We start from the raw sequence: 26,380 nt of genomic DNA, 5'->3' as shown, positions 1-26,380 counted from the left end.
GTCCATCAGGACCCGGGTAGTTGTCAGCCCACAGCTCCATCAGTTTGCTCAGTACCACTTCTCTGGTGATTGTAATTTCATCACATTCCTCTCTTCCTTCCACCTCGTGTTTTACAGCTATTGCCAGAATGCTTTTTGTATCCTCTATGTGAAGACAGAAGTTCATTTCATTCACCATTTCCTTAATATCTACTATTAGCTCCCCATTCTCACTCTCTAGAGGACCAACACTCACTTTACTTACTCTTTTTAGATACCGGTAGAAACTCGTGTTATCCATTTTTACATTTCCAGCTAGCTTCCTCTCATACTCTACTTTCTTTCTCCTGATTAACATTTTAGTCATTCTCTGCTGTTCTTTATATTCTGACCAATCGTCTGAACTGCCATTCATCTTTGCGCCTTTAAGTTTGATGCTTTCCTGAACTTCTTCAGTTAATCACGGACTGTAGGGTCTTGTCTCAGAATTTGTCTTGATAGTAAGAATATACTTATTCTGAGTATTCTGAAATATCCCCTTAAATGTCTGCCTCTGCTTCTCTACTGATCTATCTCCAAGCCTAGTAACCCAGTTCACTCAGCTAGCTCAGCTTTGATGCCCTTATTCAAGTTTAAAATACTAGTCTGAAACCCACGCTTCTCTCTTTCAAACTGGATGTAAAGTTCAATAATATTGTGGTCACTGCTACCTAGAGGTGCCTTTACTCTGAGGTCATTAATTAATCCTGTCACAATACACAATACCAAGATCTCTGGTTGGTTTCAGAACATGCTGCTTGAAGACACTATGATCCACCCCGATCAGACCTGTACTGTACCCGGCAGGAAGATCTCTGATAGTCTCGCACTACTCAGGGATATGATCGCCTATGTGCGGGACAGGAGGGTGGACACCTGCCTCATCAGCCTGGACCAGGAGAAGGCTGGGACAGGATATCGCACACCTACATGATGGATGTGATTTCCAAAATGGGGTTTGGGGAGGGAATCTGCAATTGGATCAAACTGCTCTACGCAAACATCAGTAGCGCAGTCTCAATCAATGGGTGGGAATCGGAAAGTTTCCCGATCCAATCTGGAGTCAGACAGGGCTGTCCTCTCTCCCCGGTCTTGTTTGTTTGCTGTATTGAACCCTTTGCTGAGTCTATTAGGAAGGATGCAAGCATAAGAGGGGTGACAATCCCAGGCAGCGGAGGCACTCAGGTTAAAACCATGATTATTGCCATCCTTTTACTACAATCACCCAATATTTCTTCTTATATACAACGTCCTACATTGTGATTATTGTTAAGGGGACCTGTAGACCACTCCCAACTGTGACTTATTTCCCCGACGATTGCTCATCTCCGCCCAAACTGATTCTACAACCTGATCTCCTGAACCAACTAATGCCATTTTTCATTAACAGTGTTACCCCTCCACTTTTGCCTCATTTCCTATTCTTTGTGAATGTCATATACCTCTCCATATTCAGGACCCAATCCTTGTCATCCTGCAGTGACATCTCCATAATGGCTATCAGATCGTATTTATTTCATTCAGTGTGCACTATCAGTTCACCTTCTTTGTGATGAACGCTGTGTGCATTCAGATACAGAGACTTTAGTCTTGTCTTTCTGTTATCTTTATAACATCTAGTCTTGACTGTTGGTGTGGTCTTAGTTTTTTTCTCTCTGTCCCTTCCTGCCATTTTCTGACCTTCATTTCCCATATTACTATTCTGCTCTCCTGCCTTGACTCTACCTCTTGATTTGCTACATCTAATCAAGCTTGATCCCTCTCCCCATTGTTTAGTTTAAAGCCCTCTCTACTTCCCTAGTTATACGGTTTGCGAAAAAACTGGTCCCATCACGGTTCAGGTGCAGACCATCCCAACGGTACAGACGCGACTTTCCCCTGTACTGGTGCCAATGCCCGACGAATCAAAACCCATTTATCCCACACCAGTCTTTGAGCCACGTATTCATTTCACTAATCTTATGTGTCAATTGGGCAGAGGGCACATAGATCAGGTGATAATCCAGAGATTATTACCCTTAAGGTTCTGCTCTTTAATTTGGTGCCTAACTCCTCATTCTGTCTAAACAGAACCTCTTTCCTCGTCCTACCTATATCGTTGGTACCTACATGGACCATGACAACTGGACCCTCCCCCCTCCAAGTTCCTATCCAGCCATGAGCAGATGTCCCGAATGTTGGCACAAGTTAGGCAACACAGCCTTCTGGACTCACGCTCTTGGCCACACAGAACAGTGTCAATCCTCCTCGTTATATTATCCCATACTACCACTACATTCCTTTTTCCTCCCCCCACTTGAATGGCTTGCTGTACCACAATGCCATAACCAGTCTCCTCATCCACCTTGCAGACATCGCTTTCATCTGCACAGGTTGAGAGCACCTCAAACTTTTTGACAATTGTGAAGTCTGAGGCTCCTCCACTACTGTCTGCTCAGTCCCTTTACCTGCCTCATTCATGGTCACATCCTCCTGTCCCTCATTGCTGACCAAAACAGATGACCCTGTTCTAAGAGGTATGACCATCTTCTGGAACAATGTGTCCAGGTATTCGTCCCCCTTCCTTGTGTTTGCAGTTCAGCTTCCAGATCATAATCCTGATCAGGAATTCCTCTAGTTGCTTACACTTCCTGCAGACATGTTTGTCCAGGATCACCTTGGCATCCAAAAGTTCCCACAGACCACAACTGTAACATAACACCTGTCCTGACATTGTTACTTATGCAATTGGTTAATTTACTTTAATTACTTTCGGAAGTAACTTAGAATAAGCCCTATGTGTAGTAGAATTTACTATGCTTATTAAATGCTAGTTCCACCTTCAACTAAAGTTATGCTTTTCTTGATTACACAGATATGTCGACCTTCCTCCTGGTAAAGGACCTTACCAATGCTAATAAAGCTTTGCCAGTACTAATAAAATTACTATCATTAGTAAACCTTACAAATATTGATAAATGCTCATAATACTAATACAGCTTACGTATTAATTTGTCCCAATTTGAACTCATACACTCCCTGCTGGTCAATGTCTCTCACTCTAGTTTTTAGTTTATATACTAATGAATCGATCAAGTCTTATTTTCTACTTGATTGATTGAGATTGAATTAAATTACAAGCTTACCAGTATACTCACCACAGCCGGCTTTCTGTTTCGCTACTCTCACTGTCGCTCGGTGGAACTCCTGGAACTCCCTTCCCAACAGCACTGTGGGTGTACCTACCCTACATGGACTGCATCGGTTCAAGAAGGCAGCTCACCACATCCTTCTCAAGGGCAATTAGGGATGGGCAATAAATGCTGTCCGAGCCAGCGACACCCACATCCCATGAATTAATTAAATATGGCAGCGAGTTCCACATTCTCACCAATGTCTGTGTGAAGAAATTCCTCCGAATAAAAGATGAATCTCCAAGGCCTTGCTGCATCAGTTGATGTTTTTGTTTTCCTGGTCCAGCATCCCTGGGAAGTAACCATTGAGCACAGAGACCTGTGTCATGGAGTTGTCTGGGAGGACCCAACCGCGACAGAAAATCCACTGCATCATCTCTCCAGACTTCCTCTGTAAACAAACATTCCAGATACAGGTGGTCAACCTCCTCTGCCCCAGTGGCAGGGGTCAGCTGTGACTCAGTGGTAATGTTGTTCCCTCTAAGTCAGAAAATGGTGGGATTGAGTTCCACTCGGGGGATTTGTGAATATAATCTAGACAGACACTCTCCTGCAGTACTGAGGGAGGGAGAGATTGTGAGAGGTGGTGTTTTCCCAATGAAACATTAAACTTTCTCCTTAGATGAATGATAATGATTGTTTGGCTCTATTCTAACATGGACAGGGGGATTCTCCCCTGTGTTCTTACTGATATTTATCCCTCAATAAACACCGACAAAACAGATGTTCTGGTCACTTGTTCCATTTCTGTGTTCAAGGTGACTGATGTATTTCTCTGCATCACCACAGTGACTACACTTCAAAAGTACTTTGTGTTCTTTAAAGCACTTTGGGACGTCCTGCCATTGTGAATGGCGCTATATAAATGCAATTTTTGTCTTGCAAAGAATATCAAACCTCACAGGCTCAATCCCTCTAAAGATGGTTGAACCTTAATTGCCCTCTGAAATTGCCGAGCAAGCCAATCAGTTGTCAAGGACAATTTGGAAAGGGCAACAAATACTGGACTTGTCAGTGACGCCCACATCCCATGAACAAATTAAAAAGATCTTTCTCTGTATCGAAAATGTCTTCTTGACGTTTATGGCATTTTATGTTTTCTGGTGAGCGGCTGCAGTTTATGAACAGTTTATTAACAATTCAGTTTATGAATCTGGATCTGACACCGTGTTTCACCAGAGGGTTTGTAATCGGCAGAGAGTTCGGTCTGGAGCAAAGTGCAATGGGTTCTCCATCCCCACCCATCTCCGTCTCCTCCCTCCCTCCACTGCAACTCTCCATGGACCTTCACCGACCCGGTCAAGGTACAATTCCCCCTTCGTGTCTTGTTTGTCCTTCATGCTGTTCTCAGTTTTCTCATTCCGTGTAAAAGTCAACGGGACATGGACTAGTCTATAATAATAATTCCCTTAATATTGCAGTGAACTGCATCAAGAAATCTCTGAACTGAATGTGTTCGGCTCCGCGGGAACTTCCAAACTGAAATCGGTTTGAATCAGGAAGTGCTGAGTGTGAACATGGCTTCCAGACTGAAGACTGGGAGTTTGGCCGAGGATTTAAATTGTCCCATTTGTCTTGATTTCTTCACCGATCCGGTTTCACTGGAGTGTGGACACAACTTCTGCCGCTCCTGTATAGCCCAGTGTTGGGAAAAGGAGATAAACTCCTGCCCGGAATGTCGAGATGGATTTACGGGAAGAAACCTCACGGTAAATCGGTCCTTAGCGAATCTGGCCGAGAAAGCTCGAAAATTAAAGCTGAATCCAGAAGAGAAAGAAAGTAAACTTCACTGTGAGGAACATCAGGAAGAACTGAAGCTGTTTTGTGAAACTGACAAGAAATTGATCTGTGTGATTTGTAAAGATTCCCGCAAACACAAATCTCACAACTTCCTGCCGATTCAAGAAGCTGTTGAAATCTACAAGGTAAAAAGGGGAAAAATAATAAACTGATACCTTTATCATATTTTCATGGTCTAACATTTTGATTCTGTGATTTTTCTCTCCCAATCCCAGGTTCGGCTGAAATCTTCCTTAGATTCTCTCACAGGGAATAAATCGAAGGTTCTAGAAACGGAACTGAAACAGAAACGGCTGATTTCTGAAGTTAGGGTAAGGTCTCCCTGTGCTGATTTTCTGGGATCTCGGTTAGTTTTGTTCCTTTTATCGCGGGACATTAATTCTGTTTCACATTTCATTCTGTAGGAACAGTCGAGCAGTCTGCAGACCCACATCACATCCGAGTTCACTAAAATGCACCAGATTCTCACTGAGAAAGAGCAGAGTTTACTCACAGATCTCAGGGAAGAAGAGCAGAGGATTCTAGAAACAATAGAGAAAAATCTTCGGGATACTCAGGAGAATTTAATTTCCACTGAGGCGAAGCTTTCAAAGTTCCAGAAACAGATGGAGCAAAGAGACGAGCTGATATTTCTGAAGGTGAGGGAAGATATTGTGGGTCTGTTCAGTGAAACTTCACACAGTCACAAATAACTGATGATAATTGTGGAATAAATGTAGCATTTACTGAAAAAATTACAAACAAAATTAAACTGAATTTTGTCCATTCTGGGGCGGTTCTGCTGTTGTCACTGAACTAACCGACTCCCACACTGTCTGCAGAATCCCGGGAATACCGGCAACCTCCCGGGAATGAGTTGTTGTGATCTTGATACTTGGTTTGTAATTATTTCCGTGTTGTACCAGTTTAATTTTCTGCTGGAACTCACATTGTAATCCAGTTACAGTTCCATGTTGTGAGTGTGTGGGTGTGTGTGGTCCGGTGGGTGTGAGAGTCACTGTCTCTGTGAGAGGGACTGATGTTGAGTTCCAGTATCTGACACAAAGATCAGACTTTTCAACTTAATATTATCATGAATCCAACAGCACAGAGGGAGACAATTCGGCCCATCCTGCCTGTGCTGGCTCATTGAAAGAGCTATCCAATTAATCCCAATCCCCCTGCTCTTTCCCAATAGCCCTGCAATTGTTCCCTTTACAAATATATATCCAAATCCCTCTGGAAATTACTCTGGAATCTCCTTCCTCCACCATGTCAGTCAGTGCATTCCAGATCATCACAAGTTATTGTTAAAAGAAAAGTCTCCATCTTTTTTGTCAATTATCTTGAAGATTTGTGTTTGTAATCCTCCAGATCTCTCTGTTCCTGCACCCCCTTTAAAATTGGACCATTTAGTTTATATTGCCTCTCCACATTCTTCCTAAAATGCACCATTTTACAGTTCCATGTTAAATCTCACTGCCCTGTGTCTGCTCAGTGCACTAGCCTGTCTGTATCCTCCTGAAGTCTATTACTATCATCCTCACATTTTGTGATTTATTTATTTCAGGAGGAAGCTTGTCGGAAGGGAAGGTAGGACATGCTCTTTACTGAAACTCTGCACAGTTTGATAAAATAACTCCGGAAAGTGTTATTATGGATGTTAACGGATTTCTTTCCTAGTTTTGTCACAACATTAATGGGTTGTTAGTTGGGCAACAATAACTCCGATTATGTCTCACTCACCAGAGTTCTTTTAATAATCAGCTGTGACCTTCTGACTGACCCTGAGAGAGCCACACGGCCCATGTTTCCAAGGAGGGGGTCATCCATGTGTCTGCATGGCTCCTGACCAACCCGAGAAAGCCAGGCCTTAAAGGGGGAATGAGTTCTATTGTTATACTATAATACACCCTTACTCTGTGCCTACAACAAACACAAGAGCAACAACTTGGAGTCATAGTTATACAGCACAGAAACGGGCCCTTCGGCCCATCGTGTCTGTGCTGACCATCCAGCACCCAACTATTCCAATCCCATATTCCTGCACTTGGCCTGTAGCCTTGTATACCATAGTGTTTCAAGAGCTCATCTAAATACTTCTTAAATGTTGTGAGGGTTCCTGCCTGCACCACCTCTTCAGGCAGGTGCGTTCCAGATTCCAACCATCTTCTGGGTGAAAAAATATTTCCTCAAATCACCCCTAAACCTCCTGTCCCTTACCCAAAATCTATGCCCCCTGGTTATTGACCCCTCTGCTAAGGGAAAAAGTTTCTACCTATCTAACCAATCAATGCCCCTCATAACCTTGTACACCTCAATCATGTCCCCCCTCAGCCTTCTCTGCTCCAAGGAAAACAACCCTAGCCTTTTCAGTCTCTATTCATAGCTGAAATGCTCCATCCCAGGCAACATCCTGGTGAATCTCCTCTGCACCCTTTCCAGTGCAATCACATCCTTCCTATAGCGTTGGTGCCCAGAACTGTACACAGTGCTCCAGTTGTGGCCTAACTAGCGTTTTATACAGCTCCATCATAACCTCCCTGCTCTTATATTCTATACCTCGGCTAATAAAGGCAAGTATCCCACATGCCTTCCTAACCACCTTATCTACCTGTGCTGCTGCCTTCAGTGATCTATGGACAAGTACACCAAGGTCATTCTGACCTCCTGTACTTCCTGGGGACCTACCATCCATTGTATATTTCCTTGCCTTGTTAGTCCTCCCAAAATGCATCACCTCATACTTCTCAAGATTAAATTCCATTTGTCACAGCTCCGCCCATCTTACCAGCCCATCTATCTCTCCCTGTAATCTAAGGATTTCCTCCTCACTATTTACAACACCACCAATTTTCGTGTCATCTGCGAACTTACTGATCATACTTCCTATATTCACACCTAAATCATGAATGTACACTACAAACAGCAAGGGTCCCAGCAGCGATCTCTATGGTACGCCACTGGTCACAGGTTTCCAAATACAAAACAGCCCTCAACCATTACACTCTGCCTCCTGCCACTAAGCCAATTTTGGATCCAATTTGCCAAATTGCCCTGGATCCCATGGGCTCCTACCTTCTTCGCAATCTCCCAAGCGGGACCTTATCAAAAGCCTGACTGAAATCCATGTAGACTACATCTACGGCTTTACCCCCATCGACACAACTAGTCACCTCCTTGAAAAATTCAATCAAGTTAGTTAGACACGATCTCCCCCTGACAAAGCCGTGTTGATTATCCCTGATTAATCCCTGCTTCTCCAAGTGGAGATTAATCCTGTCCCTCAGAATTTTTCCAATATTTTCCCAACCACTGACGTTAGACTCAACGGCCTGTAATTATCTGGTTTGTCCCTACTACTACTCTTAAATAATGGTACCACATTTGCTGTCCTCCAGTCCTCTGGCACCTCTCCTGTGGCCAGAGAGGATTTGAAAATTTGTGTCAAAGCTCCTGCTATCTCCTCCCTTGCCTCACATAACAGCCTGGGATACATCTCATCTGGGCCTGGGGATTTATCCACTTTTAAGCCTGCTAAAACAGCTAATATTCCCTCCCTTTTCAATGCTAATATGTTCAGGTATATCACAATCCCCCTCCCTGATCTCTACACCTACATTGTCCTTCTCCATGTATTTATATAGCGCCTTTAACATGATACAACGTCTCAAGTCGCTTCACAGGAGAATTATAACTCAAAATTAGATACTGAGCCACATAAGGAGATATCAACACAGATGATGGAGGTAGGTTTTAGACAGCATCTTAAAGGAAGAAAGAGAGGGAAAGAGGTGGAGAAGTTTAGGGAGGGAATTCCAGAGCTTAGGGCCTCGGCATCTTAAGGCCCAGCCACCAATGGTGGAGAGACTAAAATCAGGATGTTCAAGAGGCCAGACGTAGAGGAGAGCAGGTGTCTCAGAGGGTTGTGAGGCCCACGTATTACATAGTTGAACATTAAGCTGCTGCCCAATTTTTAGATGTTTACACAGTTTCTAATACTTTCAGCCTTTGTCTTTGTTCTACAAGCTTTGTTTCAAATACAGCAAGTGCATTGTCTAAATGTTTATCTTCTCCTGTGGTATGTGATATCTGGGTAGCTAATCTGTTTGGCTGTTATCTTTTTGTTTGACATGGGTGTTTCCATTCTCTGCTCTTGCATTTACAAGCTATCTTTTGCTCAGTTAGAGAAACAAGATTAACATTTCACTTTCTACCACATTTGCTCAAACATGAAAAATGCTGAAAGATCAGAATGTTGGTGTAGTTTGACTATTTAAATAATTTCTGAAATATTTTATCATAGACTAATTTATAACATCAGCTGTTTAATACTTACAGGATTAGTGATGAGGATAACAAACTCTCAGTAGCAGATGGAGGCCTGTCTATCGGAAAGTTCAACGGCCCTTTACAGTACACAGCGTGGAGAGATATGATAGACGTCATTAATCCCGGTAAAACTCTTATATTTATTTTCCTGATTATAAATCCAGATGTGAAGGGACTAAAGGGTCTCCAGATTAAATATTCACATTGTCGGTTGTTAATCCCTGAGACCCTCCCCATTCTCATATTTTGCTTTCTGTGGATACCTCTGGGTAAGTGACTGAAGCCATCAGCACTGTGTGTCAAAGCAGTAAAGTGATCAGTATAACCAGAGGAACAGAGCACGAATCTTAGGATGTGAGACTGAATTTCTAGAGGAGATTGGTCTGTCCCTGTCTGGGGTTCTGGGTAACATTTTTATCAATGCATTGTCAGGAAGACAGGCAGGTATTGGAGAGCATGTGTTCAAAGGCAGCTCATCTGTTAGGTGGAATGAAACACCTTAGTCAAGAGGAGTGACTGCAGAAACTGTGAGTCTGCACTGGCTAAGGGAGGGCTTGTGGTGATCTTATTGAAGTATTCAAGATTCAAAACAGTATTGAGAAGATAAACATCCATAGGTTTAACAGTCACAGAGTCTACAACAAAGTAAAGATAGCCTCAAACAGAGAAAAGAGAGGGTGAAAGGACAATTTAGATTTAAGGAGGTTGCGTTTTTGAGTGACCCCATGGATCGGGCAGGCAGTGAGCTCAATGCTCACTCCATGAAATTGGTCAGAGGTCCAATCCACACTCAGGGTTGGATTTCAGTACAATATTGCTGGCCAGTTGTCCACGGATTTATATTGTGGGAAGGTACTCAGTGGCCCTTGAGGAGGGAGGTGGGAGACAGGAAATCCCCAAACACCCCTGTTGAGGAGATGGGGGCATGAATATACAGTAGGGAGTGAGAAGGAACGCAAAGGAGCAGCGAGCAGCACTAAGAACAAAGAATTGCAGGTTGTTCGGTAAATTGATCATTGTAAATAAAAAAATAAAAAAATTGCCCCGAGTGTAGGTAGATGGTAGGAGAATTGATGGAAGGTGCGGATGTGAGAGGGAAAAAATGGGATTAAAGTAGGATTAGTACAAATGGATGGTTGATGGTTGGCGCAGACTCGTTGGGCACAAGAGCCTGTTTCGATGCTGTATCTCTCTATGAATCTATGACTCTAAGAACAATTCACACGCCTCCTGGTCACAGAGAGATTGTTACAAAAGGTTTTTTAAAACTTGCTTTTAAATAGTTCCTTCCACAGCCAATGACGTTATTGGGGGTAGGTGGAAATGTGGAATAATTAGTTCAGCCATGAATTTCTGAATGACAGAGAATATTCGAGGGGCTGAGGGGCCTACTACTGCTACTAATTCGTATATAAGTACTTCTGAAGATTAGTCACTGTTGTAATGTAGGAAATGAGGGAACCAATTTATGAACAGCACAAACAACATTATGATAATGCCAAAGACATCTGTTTTGTTGATGTTGGTTGTGGGATTAATATTGGGAAGGTCATCAAGAGAACTAATTCCGTGAATCATTTCTGATGGGGTTTCCAGCGGTCCCTTTATGACCAATGGTCCGGCCTTTCTGCAGACTGTTCCACTGTGTGGGACTTACACAGCTACTGCACCATCCAAAGGAAGACCAAGATTGCATTGAGTCCCCATGTACATTGAAGGTCTCCGGTTTGCAGAATCTAATGAGGCTTCCCCCATGTTTGGTTTTGAACTCTGAACACCTATTTCACAGCTGCTACATCATTGCCAGTGGGCATCGGTGGGAACCATGCAGTGAGTACTGTGTGTGACTTTAGTGTCATTACTGCTCTACTTAAGTGTAAATCTGAGTGATAGTGAGATGTAAATCACTCCCAACTACTTTATGTGGAGGGTATGGAAAGTAAACAAGGCCAATTTGGCTGAGGTTGTCAGCAACGTCAAGACAGAGTTTGATAAACAGCTGGCAAAAATTCGAAACTAAAATCTGAGCTGCCCGGGCTTGGAGAGTGTGATTGTGAGGCTGAGGAGAGGGGAGGTCGAATTTGAACACCCTGCTCCACTGGGCATCTTTTTTCTTCATTCATGGATACAGGTCCACAGGTCACTGAAAGTGGCAACGCAGGTGGATAAGGTAGTCAAGAAGGCATACGGCATGCTTGCCTTCATCGGTCGGGACATAGAGTATAAAAATTGGCAAGTCATGTTGCAGCTGTACAGAACCTTAGTTAGGCCACACTTAGAATATTGCGTGCAATTCTGGTCGCCACACTACCAGGAGAACATGGAGGCTTTGGAGAGGGTACAGAGGAGGTTTACCAGGATGTTGCCTGGTCTGGAGGGCATTAGCTATGAGGAGAGGTTGGAAAAACTCAGATTGTTTTCACTGAAACGACAGAGGTGGAGGGGCAACATGATAGAGGTGCACAAAGTTATGAGCGGCATGGACAGAGTGGATAGTCAGAAGCTTTTTCCCAGGGTAGAAGAGTCAGTTACTAGGGGACATCGGTTTAAGGTGTGAGGGGCAAAGTTTAGAGGGGATGTGCGAGGCAAGTTTTTTACACAGAGAGTGGTGAGTGCCTGGAACTTGCTGCCAGGGGAGGTGGTGGAAGCAGATACGATAGCGACGTTTCAGAGACATCATGACAAATATATGAATAGGAAGGGAATAGAGGGATATGGGCCCCGGAAGTGCAGAAGGTGTTAGTTTAGGCAGGCATCAAGATCGGCGCAGGCTTGGAGGGCCGAATGGCCTGTTCCTGTGCAGTACTTTGTTCTTTGTTCTCTTTGTTCTATGAGCTCATTGGCAAGGCCAACATTTATTGCCCATCATTTAATTGCCCTTGAGAAGCTGGTGGTGAACTGCATTCTCGACCAGCTCCAGTTCATACATTGTAGATATATCCACAGTGCTGTTGGGGAGGGAGTTCCAGGATTTTTATCCAGTGACAGTGAAGGAACAGTGATATATTTCCAAGTGAGAATGGTGTGTGGCTTGGACAGGAACTTGCAGGTGGTGGTGTTCCAATGCGTCTGCTGCCCTTGTTCTTCTAGGTGGTAGAAGTCACAGGTTTGGAAGGTGTTGTCGCAGGATCATTGGTAAGTTGCTGCAGTGCATCTTATAGATGGACACATTGTACTCCGGTACGCCAGTGATGGAGGGAGTGAATGTTTAAGCTGCTGCATGGATGCCGATCAAGAGAGATGCTTTGTCCTGGATTGTGTTGAGTTTCTTGAATGCTCTTGGAACTTCATTCATCCAGGCAAGTGGAGAGTTTGCTACTTCAGGACTGACATCTGCCTTGTGATGTAGGACAGGCTTTGGGGAATCAGGAGGTGAGTTACTTGCCACAGAATTCTCAACCTCTGACCTGCTCTTGGAGCAACAGTATATATTTATGACTGGTCAAGTTCAGTTTTTGGTCAATGATCAACCCAGGATGCTAATTCTGGGGAGTCAGCGACGGTAATGCAGTTCAATGTGGAATGCAGTGCTTCAATATCTGAGGAGTTGCGAATGGTACTGAACCCTGTGCCATCATCAACGAACATCACCACTTGTGACCATATGATGAAGGAAGGCCATTGATGAAGCAGTTGAAGATGGTTGGGCCTAGGACACTACCCTGAGGAACTCCTGCAATGCTGTCTTGGGATTGAGATGATTAACCTCCAACAACCACAACAACCTCCTTTGTTCTAGGTATGACTCCAACCAGTGGAGAGTTTTCCCCCCCGATTCCCATTGGCTCCAGTTTTGCAATGGCTCCTTGATGCCATACTTGTTCAAATGCTGCCTTGATGTGAAGGGCAGTCACTCTCACCTCAGATTGTGGTTGAATACAATTCTACTGCTGCCTCGTGGATGCCCAGTTTTGAGCTGCTAGGTCTGTTCTGAATCTATTCCATTCAGCATGCTGGCAATGCTACGCAACATGAGGGAGGTGTCCCCAGTATTAAGATGTTACTTTGTCTCCCCAAGGAATGTCCGGTGGTCACTCCTGCCAATACTGTCATGGATAGATGCATCTGAAACAGGTAGATAAGTTAGGATGATGTCAATTGGTTTTTCCCACTTGTTTGTTCTCTCAACAGCTGCTGTATACTCAGTCTATGTCCTGGCAGCTAGATCCTTCAGGGCTCAGTCAGTAGTGGTGCTATGGAGCCACTCTTTGCGATGGACATTGAAGTCCCCCAGCCAGAATATACTTTGTGCTTTTGCTACCCTCAGTGCTTCTTCCAAATAGTGTTTGACATGGAGGAGCATTGGTCCATCAGCTGAGGGAGGGCAGTAATCAGCAGTAGGTTCCTGGCCCGTGTTTGACCTGATGACATGAGACTTTATGGAATCTGGAGTCAATGTTGATGACTCTCAGGGCCACTCCTTCTCGACTGTATACCACTGTGTTAGCTCCACTGATGGGTCTGTCCTGTGAGTGGGTCAAGGTGATGGAATAGTCTGGGACATAAGCTATAAGGTATGATTTGGTGAGTGCGACGATGTCTGGCTGTTGCTTGACTAGTCTGTGGCACAGCTCTCCCAACTTTGGCACAAGTCCCCAGATGTTAGTGAGGAGGTCTTTGCAGGTTCGACTGGGCAGTGTGTGCCTTTGTCATTTCTGGCGCCTAGGTCGATGCAGTGACCCAACTGGTTTTATTCTCATTCAACTTTTCTGTAATGGTTTGGCACAACTGAGTTGTTTACCAGGTCATTTTAGATGGCAGTGAAGAGTCAACCATATTACTTTGGATTTGGAATCACATGCAGGCCATACCAAGTAAGGATTGCAGATTGCCATTTCAACACTCCCCCCCCCTGCTCTCATGCTCACATCTCTGTCCTGGGATTGCTGCAGTGTTCCAGTGAACATCAACGCAAGCTCGAGGAACAGCATCTCATCTACCGATTAGGCACACTACAGCCTGCCGGACTGAACATTGAGTTCAATAATTTCAGAGCATGACAGCCCCCCACTTTACTTTCATTTTTAGTTATTTTTTCTTCCTTTTTTTTGCATTCCTTTTTACATTTTTTACAATCTTTTTTTGCATTTATTTCATTTCATCTTAGTTTGTTCAGTTTGCTTACCCACTTTTTTTTTTCAGGTTGTTTTTCTTCAGGTTTGCACTTGCTGATGTTCAATATTCAGTATATTCACACCTAATCTGTACTAATGCTTTGTCTTTCAACACACCATTAACATATTGTTTGCCTTTGCTCCGTGACCTTTTGGTCAGCTATGTGGCCTGGTCCAATCTGCACCTTCTCCTTTGTTATCTCTTGCCCAACCCCCACCTCACTTGTTTATAATCTGTGACTTTTCTAATATTTGTCAGTTCCGAAGAAGGGTCACTGACCCGAAACGTTAACTCTGCTTCTCTTTCCACAGATGCTGCCAGACCTGCTGAGTGAATCCAGCATTTCTTGTTTTTGTTTCAGATTTCCAGCATCCGCAGTATTTTGCTTTTATTAAAGGATTGCAGATTTCCTTCCTTGAAGGACATTAGTGAACCTGCTTTATATCACAACAGAAAATACATTTCAATCGTAATACATTGTGTGAAGTACTGTGAGACGTTTGTCAGGAGCATAAGTTTCTCCTTCAGGTGTAATTGCAGTGTATTTATTTCCAACACATCTCTTCTGCTGGACTCTTGTTTATCTGTGAAATATTTTATTCCCAACAGTAATTTCATTGTGGCCTTTGAAAACAGCTGCTTAAACCTGAGTCTAGAACTACGCTAGAAAGTCATCACATCACCTTTGAAAGCAGCTTCACACAGGAACACTAATCCCATCATCACTCACTTCAACCTAGACTCTCACCCACTTTCTCTGAACTGCTTTGAGTTATTTACAGTTCTTACTTCATTCCTTAAATTCACATTTATCTCTGTTCTGATATTTTTCACCAATATTCCTACTGGATAAAACATCAAAACTCAGTTCAATGTTTCCTATCATTATTTTAATTCTCATGTTAATTTCTTCTCTTTATTTTACATATCCATGGGGCAAGTAACCAGTCAGAAGATAGGGTGCCAATGGAAGCAGAATGGAGGACCAGCCTCCTCTCTTCCACTGTTTAAGCTCCCTGCCCCGGACAGTGAGTACAGTTCAATCTACAAGTACAAGCTACATGTTAAATCTACCTGCACAGAGAATATTGCCCAAGCTCGACCCTGCTTGTTCTGTGTTTTTACCTCTGCTCTTTTCAATGGCTGAAACTCTACCTTAATTTGATTTCCTGAACTCCTGGATTCCTCGGCCATTAGGACTGCACTGCCCTGCTGAGAAACACTGTGTCTATAAAACTGGACGTAGGTTGGAAAACAGGCGGTCGCGAATTGATCGCCTGTTCTATGCTGCACCAGCCCCCTTCCCATTAAACCACTGTCCACCCAACTTCTCCAAGTCCTCTATGCTGGCTCACATTGTAAATGGTTCCCTCTCCTCACGTCCTATCCAACTTCTTTTCAGATCCACTGTCATTAACCCCAACTCAAAAACCCTCACCCTCAATCCCTCTGTCCTTGCACTTGTTCTCCAACCTTACTTTCTTCGACAATGTCTTTCAGCATACTGTCACTTTTGAAATCCATGTCCATTTTCCCTCAACCTGGATGTTTGTACCACATCAAACACATTTTCATCCCTGTCACAACCCCAAAGTGACCCGAATAAAGGTCACAAATGACATGTTCTATGACAGTGAGTATAGTGCATTATCCCTCATCCTCCTGGACCTCTCTGCACCCATTGACATGGTCAACACCAGCATTCTCCTCCAATGTCTCTCCTCAATTGTCCTACTCAGTTGGACTGTCTTTACTTGGTTCCATATTTGTCTATTCGATTTTGGCTAGACTAACGCCAGCAATGCTTTCACTTCCTGCCCCTGCACCCTACCCCAGGAGTCTCCCAATTATTTATTCTTGGTCTTCTCTTACTGATCTACATGCTGCCACTTGGTAACCTCATCCACAAAAAGAGGGTCAGTTTGCAGATGTACACCACTGAGACCCAGCTCGACCTCTCCATGACTTCTCTTGACCCTTCCACTGCCAGTTTATCTGGTAGCCAGTTATGGGGGAGTCAAATTTCTTGCAGTTAAACATCAGGAAGAATTAAACCATTGGCTTCAGAAATTGCAAACAACTCTGCTCCATTGTCACCAACTCCATCCCCTCCTTGTCCACTGTCTCAGGGTGAACCAGACCCTTGCTGTCCTATTCAATCTGGAATTGTACTGCTGATTGTGATCAATCGAAGAGTGTTAGGAAAATTGTCTCGACCACATGGTGTATAAATAGTCATTTGGTAGTACAGACTTCAGTATTGCTGAAAATAGAGACATGTTGTCTCGCTGTATTTCACGCAAACTTTGTCGACCTTGAAAAGTACCCAATCTACCTCAAATTACCCTGGAAGGGTAATGTATCTCAAAAATCTGAGCAACAGGTGAAGTTAGCTGTTTCACGCTGCTACTATGCAGTAGCAACACGTGTGGCATTTGCCACAAACAGAATGCTGTATGAGAAGAGAGTGCTGATTGGTTGGCAAGTGAACTGTGATAGCTCGAGGTGTTGCCATGGAGAATGCACCCAAGTCAAGCCAAAAAGACATCCTGCCTATCACACAAATGAATAATCTGATATATGAATTTCAATGCCACTGTGATGCTAGGTATATAGGCCGTACGTCCCAAAGACTGGCTGATCGTATCAAACACTATGTCCCTTCCGCTGTAAAAAAACGGGCAAGGTACAGGCTGTACCCATCTGTGCTTGCAAAACTCAAAACACAGTGTCCAATATAAGATGTGATTCTGCAATTGGACAACATTTGCTAAATAATTGTCAGTGTGCTAAGAATTATGCTGACAACCAATTTAAGATTGTCAGTTGGAATGGCAGTGTGGCGCATTTGTAAGCTCCATATATTAATACATAGGGCCCTGTTCTTTGCCGACAGAAAAAAACATGTACACACATTACACTTGTTTCAGCCAAACAAAATAAGTGACAGCCATTTGCTGGTTCATTCTTCAGGACAATGCCTTGACCAATCAGAGTCAAGCTGCCTTGTTTAAATTTCAAACAAAGCTTGGCAGTTCACTGTCAGTCACCATAAACTGGTGCATTCTCTATGGCAACACCTCTACCAATCACAGTTCACTTGCCAACCAATCAGCACTCTCTCTTCTCATGCAGTATAAAGTCGTCGTTTTCCCTTACATTGGTATTTTTGTGGATTATCCTGATGAGTGCAAGATGTCTCTATTTTCAGCAATACATGCTGCTTCCTGTCTTTCCCAATTCATCTGCTGAGGTTTTTAATTTCGTTTCCCTCAGTTAATTTGACAACATGTCTCTATTTTCAGCAATACATGCTGCTTCCTGTCTTTCCCAATTCATCTGCTGAGGTTTTTAATTTCGTTTCCCTCAGTTAATTTGACAACATGTCTCTATTTTCAGCAATACATGCTGCTTCCTGTCTTTCCCAATTCATCTGCTGAGGTTTTTAATTTAGTTTCCCTCAGTTAATTTTTTCGATCTCTCTTCCTTTCTGCAGCAGTTCCCCCTCCCACCACCATCTTTATTTTCTTTTTACCTTTTTTCTTTCTATTCCTCCTTTTCTCCAGCTGTTGGTACTTTCCCCCTCTCCCCACATGAACAGCACTGATTAGTGATGTGTGGCTCACGCCCCCAGAGAACAGTAGAATTAGTCTGGGTGGTAACACATATGGTAAAATCAGATCGGAAATCAGTTTCCCATTTTACATTGCAGCCAATAATAATTTCCATTGAAGTTAATGGAAACAAATATTGAGCAGGGTGTGTTGAGCTGTTACTTCAGTATTGTCTGTATCGCACAACCGCCCAGGACGAATTTCTTCCCCTGTGTCTCCAAGTCACATTAGAGCTTCTGCCACTGATTCCTAGGCATTTTCTGGGTTAGGAAATTAGACAGAGAAACTGCTCCTCGTTGTGCCAATGTACAGGTGTAAAAAGGACCAATTTCAGGCTGCAGTGTCTGGCACCAACAAACATTTCAAATAGGCCTCAGATGAAGTATTTTGTGAAATTCTGGACCCCACACTTTAGGAACGATGTCAAGTCATTGGAGAGGATACAGAGGAGATTTTCCAGAATAACAGCACGGATGAGGAATTTCAGTTGTGTGGAGAGATTGGAAAAGCTGGGATTGTCCTCCTTAGAACGCAGAAGTTTAAAGAGAGATTTAATGGAGGTAGTTAAATGATGTGGGTTTTATGGAGTTGATCAGGATAATCTGTTTCCTCTGACAAGTGTGTCTGTAACTAGAGGCCATTGATTTAAAATAATTAGCAAAAGAACGAGAGGGGAAATGAGGAAAATTGTTTCTCACAGACTGTGGTTATGATCTGGAATGCACTGCCTGAAAATGTGGTGAAAACAGATTCCATAGGAACTTTCAAAAGAGAATTGAACATGTTCTCCAAGTGGACTAACATACAGGATTCCGGGCAAAAAAGTCTGCACTGAGAGCTGCTGAGTCTGGTAAGTCTGGTGAGAAGGTGTTTTAACAGTTAATTTCTATCAAAAGTCTAGTTTTTCCTTCTATTTTTCAGCTAACTAAAAATTACTCCAAGTTAAGAGAAATTAAGTTTTATTCCAGCCTTAAAACAAGGGTATACAAACTCTCTGGGAGCAGCTGCAGCTAGTTACTTAGGAGCTGGCTTAAACTGGTTTTCAGAAGCTTGAAGCAGTTGTTTTTCAGAAAGTATAAAAGCAGGGCTTCCTCAGTGGTGCTTCGTCTACACTGAGTGCTGCTTTGAGTGCACAGAGTGTAAAATGGGAGTGTGGTGAGTGAGTGAGGGAGTTTGGTGAGGGAGGGGCTCCTTGCTTTCTTTTTCTACCTTTTTTTCAGCTTCCAGTAGCTGACTCACTCTTTAGTACAGGGGAAGAAGCGGACTGGTGAGTAACTGGTAAGTTATTCTACTTATTCTAATTGTAAGAAATAGTTTTTAATGTTACAGTATGACAGGTCAACTCACCAATTGGAATGTACATCTTGTGGTATGTGGGAAGTCATGGATGCACCACATGTCCTAGACGAACACATCTGCAGGAAGTGTCACCGGCTGCAGAAGCTTCGACTCCAGGTATCAGAACTCGAGCAGCAGCTGGAGTCACGTTTGTACATCTACGAGGCGGAGGACTACGTGGAGAGTATGTTCAGGGAGGTGGTCACACTGCAGGTTAGGAGCATGAAGGCAGAGAGGGAATGGGTGAGAACCAGGCAGTGCAGGAGTCCCCTGATTCTATCTTGCTTGCTTATCAGTTTTCCATTTTGGATACTGGTGAGTGCGATGGTTCCTCAGGGGACAGCAGTCAGCGTGAAGTCTGTGGCACCATCGGTGGTTCAGCTGCACAGGAGGGGAGGATAAAAAATGGAAGAGCAATAGTGATAGTGGATTCGATAGTCAGGGGATCAGACAGGAGTTTCTGCGGCAGTAAACGTGACCCAAGGATGGCGTGTTGCCTCCCTGATGCCAGGGTCAAAGATGTCATGGAGCGGCTGCAGGACATCCTGAAGGGGAGGGTGAACAACCAGAGGTCGTGGTCCACATTGTTATCAATGATGTAGGCAGGAAGAGGGATGATATCCTGAAAGAATATTTTCGGGAGTTAGGAAGGAAATTAAAAAGCAGGACCTCAGGATTACTCCCGTGCTTGTGAGCACAGGAGCTGGAGGATTGATCAGTTGAACATGTGGCTGGAGAATTGGTGTAGGAGGGAGGACATCAGATTTATGAGGCATTGGGACTGGTTTTGAGGCAGATGAGACCTGTACAAAACAGGGAGATTTGGTAGTGCTGTTGGGGAGGGTTTAAACAAGCTTTTCAGGGGGGTGGGAACCTGAGGGGTAGCGCAAATTGGAAGGAATTAAAACTGGTAACAGGAGGAAAAGTCGCAAGCGACATTAGAAGGCAGGTGAAACAAAGGCGAACATCAACTAGGCTTAGAATGCAGAATAATGTCAAGAAGACAAGGTTAAGGGCAGTCTACCTCAATGCAAGCAGTATTCGCAACAAGGTTGATAATTTAATGGCACAAATAGAGGTAAATGGGTATGATCTAATTGTCATTACGGAAACGTGACTACAGGATGACCAAGACAGGGAACTGAATATTCAAGGATATTCAACATTTAGGAAGGACAGACAAAAACGAAAGTGAGGTGGTGTTGCACTATTAAGGGATGGGATTAGTACATTTGTAAGGCAGGATCTCATATCGGAAGAACAAAAGGTGGAATCTGTTTGGGTGGAGATAAGAAACAGCAAGGGGCAGGAAGCATTGGTAGGAGTTGCTTATAGGCCACCAAACAGTAGTGGTAGTGTGGGGCATGGTATTAATCAGGAGAGTAGAGAAGCATGTAGCATGAGTAATACAGTTAATTATGGATGACATCAATCTGCATATAGACTGGGTAAACCAAATGAGTACTAATGCTGCGGAGGACGAGTTTCTAGCGTGTGTTAGGGATGGTTTTCTAGAGCAGTATGTTGAGGGACCGATGGGAGCACAGGCGATTTTAGATCCAGAATTATGCAATGAGGAAGGGTTAATTTACAATAGAGTCATACAGTCGTACAGCATAGAAACAGGCCCTTCGGCCCACCGCGTCCATGCTGACCATAATGCGTATCTATATTTGCCTGCATTAATTCCATATCCCTCTATGCCTTGCTCATTCAAGTACTTGTCCAGATCCCTCTTAAATGTTGCTACTGTTCCTGCCTCCACCACCTCCTCTGGCAGCTCATTCCAGATACCCACTATTATTTGTGTGAAAAATGTACCCCTTTGATCCCCTTTAAACCTCCTCCCTCTCACCTTAAGTCTATGCCCTCTAGTTTTAGTCACCCCTACTATGGGAAACAGACTCTGGCTATCTACCCTATCTATGCCTCTCATAATTTTATATACCTCTATCATGTCCCCACTCAGCCTTCTTCACTCCAGGGAAAACAGTCCCAGCCTATCCAATCTCTCTTTATAACTCAAGCCCTCCAAACCAGGCAACATCCTTGTGAATCTTTTCTGCACCCTCTCTAGCTTAATCACATCTTTTTTTCCCTGTGGTGCAGTGACCAGAACTGCACACAGTACTCCAAATGTGGCCTAACCAATGTTATGCACAACCATAACATGACATCCCAACTCTTGTACTCAATGCCTTGGCCGATGAAGGCAAGCATGCCGTATGCCTTCTTCACCACCCTGTCTACCTGTGTTGCCACTTTCAGGGAACTATGTGCTTGTACCCCAAGGTCTCTCTGCTCAACAACACTCCCCAGGGCCCTGCCATTCACTGTATATGTCCTGCCCTGGTTTAACTTCCCAAAATGCATCACTTCGCACTTGTCTGCGTCAAATTCCATTTGCCAATCCCTTGCCCACTTTCCCAGTTTATCTACATCCTGTTGTAACCTTAGACAACCTTCTTCACTGTCCACTATACCACCAATTTTGGTGTCATCTGAAAACTTACTAATCATGCCCCCTACATTCACATCCAAGTCATTAATACATATGACAAACAACAGAGGGCCCAGCACCGATCCCTGCGGCACACCACTGGTCACCGGCCTCCAATCTGAAAAACAACCCTCCACTACCACCCTCTGCCTCCTATCACCAAGCCAATTTTGTATCCAATTTGCTAGCTCACCCTGGATCCCATGTGTTCGAACCTTCTGGACCAGCCTACCTTGCTAAAGTCCATGTTGTCAAAATCATCTTGTCAAAGAACATTTAGCGATGAGTGACCATGAGAAAATTTGACATTATATTTGAAAGTGAGGTAGTTCAATCTGAAACCAGGGTGTTAAATTTGAACAAAGGCAATTATGAAGGTATGAGGGGTAAATTGGCTGAGGTGGATTGGGAAAATACATTAAAAGGTATGACAGTACATAGTCAATGGAAAGTAATGAATTATTGCATAGTTTCCAGCAACTATACATTCCTTCAAGGCACATAAACCCCAGAAGAAAAGTCAGTCAACCATGGCTAACGGGAAGTTAAGGATTGTATAAGATTAAAAGACAAGGCCTACAAAGTTACCAGAAATAGTAGTAACCCTGAGGATTGGGATTTTAGAATACAGCAAAGGAAGACCAAGAAACTGATAAAGAAAGGGAGAATAGAATATGAATGTAAACTAGCAAAGAACAGAACGTACTGTAAGTGCTTCTGTCAGTACGTAAAAAGGAAACGTTTGTCTAAGATAAATGTGGATCCATTATAGGCAGAGTCAGGAGAATTTATAATGGGGAATAGAGAAATGGCAGAGAAGCTAAACAATCACTTTGTATCTGTTTTCACTGAGGAAGATCCAAGAAATCTCCCAAAATTAGAAATCCAGAGGAACCGAAGGAAATTAGATTTGAGTGTTGCTGAGTTTTTTGTCTTGCACTCATCAGGACAATTCAAAAGAATACCGATGTAAGGGAAGGCAGCAACTTTTTTTTTCATTCCTGGGATGTGGGCATTGCTGGCTGGGCCAGCATTTATTCCCATTCCTAATTGCCCTTGAGAAGGTGGTGGTGAGCAGCATTCTTGAACTGCTGCAGTTTATGTGGGGTAGGTACACCTACTGTGCTGTTAGGATTTTGACCCAGCGACAGTGAAGGAACGGTGATATAGTTCCAAATCAGGATGGTGTGTGGCTTAGAGGGGAACTTGCAGGTGGTGGTATTCACATGTATCTGCTGCCCTTGTCCTTCTTGGTGGTAGGGGTAGCGGGTTTGGAAGGTACGGTCTAATGAGCCTTGGTGTGTTGCTGCAGTGCATCTTGTAAGTGGTACACACTGCTGCCACTGTGGTGGAGAGAGTGAATATTTGTGGATGGGGTGCCAATCAAGCGGGCTGCTTTGCCCTTGATGGTTTCGAGCTTCTTGAGTGTTGTTGGACCTGCACCCATCCAGGCATGTGGAGAATATTCCATCACGCTCCTGATTTGTGCCTTGTAGATGGTGGACAGGCTTTGGGGAGTCAAGAGGTGAGTTACTCGCCACAGGATTCCTCGCTTCTGATTTGCTCTTGTAGGCACGATATTTATATGGCTACTCCAGTTCTGTTTCTGGTCAATGGTAAGCCCCGGGATGCTGCTGGTGGGGGATTCAGCGATCGTAATCCCGTTGAATGTCAAGGGGAAATGGTTAGATTCTCTCTTGTTGAAGATGGTCATTACCTGGCACTTGTGTGGCAAGAATGTTACTTGCCACTTTTCAGCCCAAGACAGGTCTTGCTGCATTTCCACACAGAATGCTTCATTGTCTGAGGAAGTCATGAATGGTGCTGAACATTGTTCAAGCATCAGTGAACATCCCCACTTCTGACCTTATGATTGAAGGAAGGTCATTGATGAAGCAGCTGAAGATGCTTACGACACTACCCTAAGGAACGCCTGCAGTGATGTCCTGGAGCTCAAATGATTGACCTCAAACAACCACAACCATCTTCCTTTGCGCTAGGTAAGACTCCAACCAGCGGGGTGTTTTCCCTGATTCCCATTGACTCCAGTTTTCTAGGGCTCCTTGATGCCATACTCGGTCAAATGCTGCCTTGATGTCAAGGACAGTCACTCTCCCCTCACCTCGAGTTCAGAACTTTTGTCCATGTTTGAACCAAGGCTGCAATGAGGTCAGGAGCTGAGAGGCTCTGGCGGAACCCAAACTGAGTTTCACTGAGCAGGTTATTGCCAAGTAAGTGCCACTTCATAGCACTGTTGAAGACACCTTCCATCACTTCACTGATGATTGATGATGGGACGGTAATTGGCCAGGTTGGGTTTGTCCTGCTTTTTGTGTACAGGACATAGCTGGGCAAATTTCCACATTGCCGGGTAGATGCCAGTGTTGTAGCTGTACTGGAATAGCTTGGCTAGGGGCTCGGCTAGTTTTGGAGCACAGGTCTTCAGTACTATTGCCGGAATGTTGTCAGGGCCCGTAGCTTTTGCAGTATCCAGTGCCTGCAGTCGTTTTTTGATATCATTTGGAGTGAATCAAACTGGCTGAAGACTGGCATCTGTGATGCTGGAGGCTTCAAGAGGAGGCCGAGATGGATCATCGACTCGGCACTTCTGGCTGAAGATTGTTGCAAATGCTATGCTTCAGCCTTATCTTTTGCACTGATGTGCTGGGCTCCTCCATCATTGAGGATAGGAATATTTGTGGAGCTACCTCATCCTGTTAGCTAATTGTCCGCCATCATTCACGACTGGAAGTGGCAGGGCTGCAGAGCTTAAATCTGATCCATTGGTTATGGGATCGCTTAACTCTGTCTATCGCATGTTGCTTACGCAAGTAAGCTGCTGGCATGCAAGTAATCCTGGGTTATAGCTTCACCAGGTTGACACCTCATTTTGAGGTATGCCTGGTGCTGCTCTTGGCATGCCCTCCTGCACTCTTCACTGAACCAGGGTTGGTCCCCCAGCTTGATGGGGTAATGGTGGATTGGGGGATATACCGGGCCATGAGGGTACAGATTGTGGTTGAGTACAATTCTGCTGCTGATGGCCCACAATAGCTAATGGATGCCTAATTTTGCATTACAAGATCTGTTCGAAATCTATCCCATTTAGCACTGTGGCGCTACCACACAACACTGTGGAGGGGATCCCCAATGTAACGATGTGACTTTGTCTGGACAGGGATTGTGCGGTGGTCACTCCTATCAATACTGTCATGGACAGGTTGCAGCTACTGCCGGCTGATTGATGAGGACAAGGTCAAGTATATTTTTCCCTCTTGTTGGTTCCCTCACCACCTGCCACAGACCCAGTCCAGCAGCTTTCTCCTTTACGACTTGGTCAGCAGTGGTGCTACTGAGCCACGCTTGGTGATGGACATTGAAGGCCCCAACCACCAAATTGCAGTCTGCACTCTTGCCACCCTCATTGTTGTTCAACATAGATTCATCAGCTGAGGGGGCAGTGGTGGTGGGTGGTAATCAGCAGGAGGTTACCTTGCCCACATTTGACCTGATGCCATGAGACTTCATGGGATCTGGAGCTGATGTTGAGTACTCGCAGGGCAACTCCCTCCCTACTGTATCGCCACCTCTGCTGGGTCTGTCCTGCCAGTGGGTGATGGCAGCATGTAAGGTATGATTCAGTGAGTATGGCTATGTCAGTGGGACAGTTCTCCCTACTTTGGCAGAAGCTCCCAGATGTTAGCAAAGAGGACTTTGCAGGGTCGACAGGGCTGGGTTTGCCATTGCTGTTTCCAGTGCCTTGGGCCACACTGGGTGGTCTGTCTGGTTTCATTCCTTGTTGACTTCATAGCAATTAGATACAACTGAGTGGCAGTGTTCAGAGAACATGTAAGAGCATTGCTGTAGGTTTGGAGACACATGTAGGCCAGACCAGGACAGCAAATTTCCTTCTCTAAAGACCATTCGCGAACCAGATGGGTTTTTACAGCAATCGACAATGGTTTCCAATGATTGAACCTAATCACTATGAGGTTTTAAATTCCAGATTTTTAATCATTGAATTCAAATTTCAGTTTCTGTTACAGTGGGATTTGAACCCATGGACCCCACAGCAATACTCTGCGTTGTCAGCGCAGTGACAACACCTCCCCATGTATTTTGATACTTTCAGAAGAGAGTGCTGATTGGTTGGCAAGTGTACTCTGATGGTAGGTGTTACCATGGAGAATGCAACAGAAAGAACTGTACACACAAAACGCCTGTGTCAGCTAAACAAAATAAGTGACAGCCATTTGCTGGTTCATTACTCAGGGCAATGGCTTGACCAATCAGACTCAAGCTGCCCGGTTTAAATTTCAAACAAAGCTTGGCAGTTAAATGTCAGTCACCATAAACTGGTGCATTCTCCATGGCAATGCCTCCAACAAAGTCCACTTGCCAACCAATCAGCACTCTCTTGTCCTACAGTATAAAGTTGTTTTCCCTTACATTGGTATTCTTGCGAGTTGTCCTGATGAGTGCAAGACAAAAAGCTTTGACAAAATGTCTCT

The 26,380-nt window shown here is 44.1% G+C and overlaps 1 protein-coding gene across 1 annotated transcript in view; it reads left to right on the top strand.

Moving 5' to 3' along the window:
• The first annotated feature begins 4,445 nt into the window (after positions 1-4,445).
• Positions 4,446-26,380, top strand: part of LOC137346093 (nuclear factor 7, brain-like) — a 33,273-nt gene continuing 11,338 nt past the window's right edge. Inside the window, exons 1-6 of the mRNA XM_068009391.1 lie at positions 4,446-4,495; positions 4,613-5,116; positions 5,207-5,302; positions 5,396-5,629; positions 6,541-6,563; positions 9,312-9,427. Of these exons, the coding sequence (XP_067865492.1) occupies positions 4,709-5,116; positions 5,207-5,302; positions 5,396-5,629; positions 6,541-6,563; positions 9,312-9,427 (877 nt within the window). The 5' untranslated portion in view covers positions 4,446-4,495; positions 4,613-4,708. The remainder of the gene's footprint in view (positions 4,496-4,612; positions 5,117-5,206; positions 5,303-5,395; positions 5,630-6,540; positions 6,564-9,311; positions 9,428-26,380) is intronic.

This window comes from Heterodontus francisci, chromosome 29 (genome assembly GCF_036365525.1).
Source record: "Heterodontus francisci isolate sHetFra1 chromosome 29, sHetFra1.hap1, whole genome shotgun sequence".
In the NCBI taxonomy this organism is placed as follows: domain Eukaryota; kingdom Metazoa; phylum Chordata; class Chondrichthyes; order Heterodontiformes; family Heterodontidae; genus Heterodontus; species Heterodontus francisci.
The sequence above is the reverse complement of the archived record's forward strand: the minus strand, read 5'-3'. Positions and strand labels throughout refer to the sequence as shown.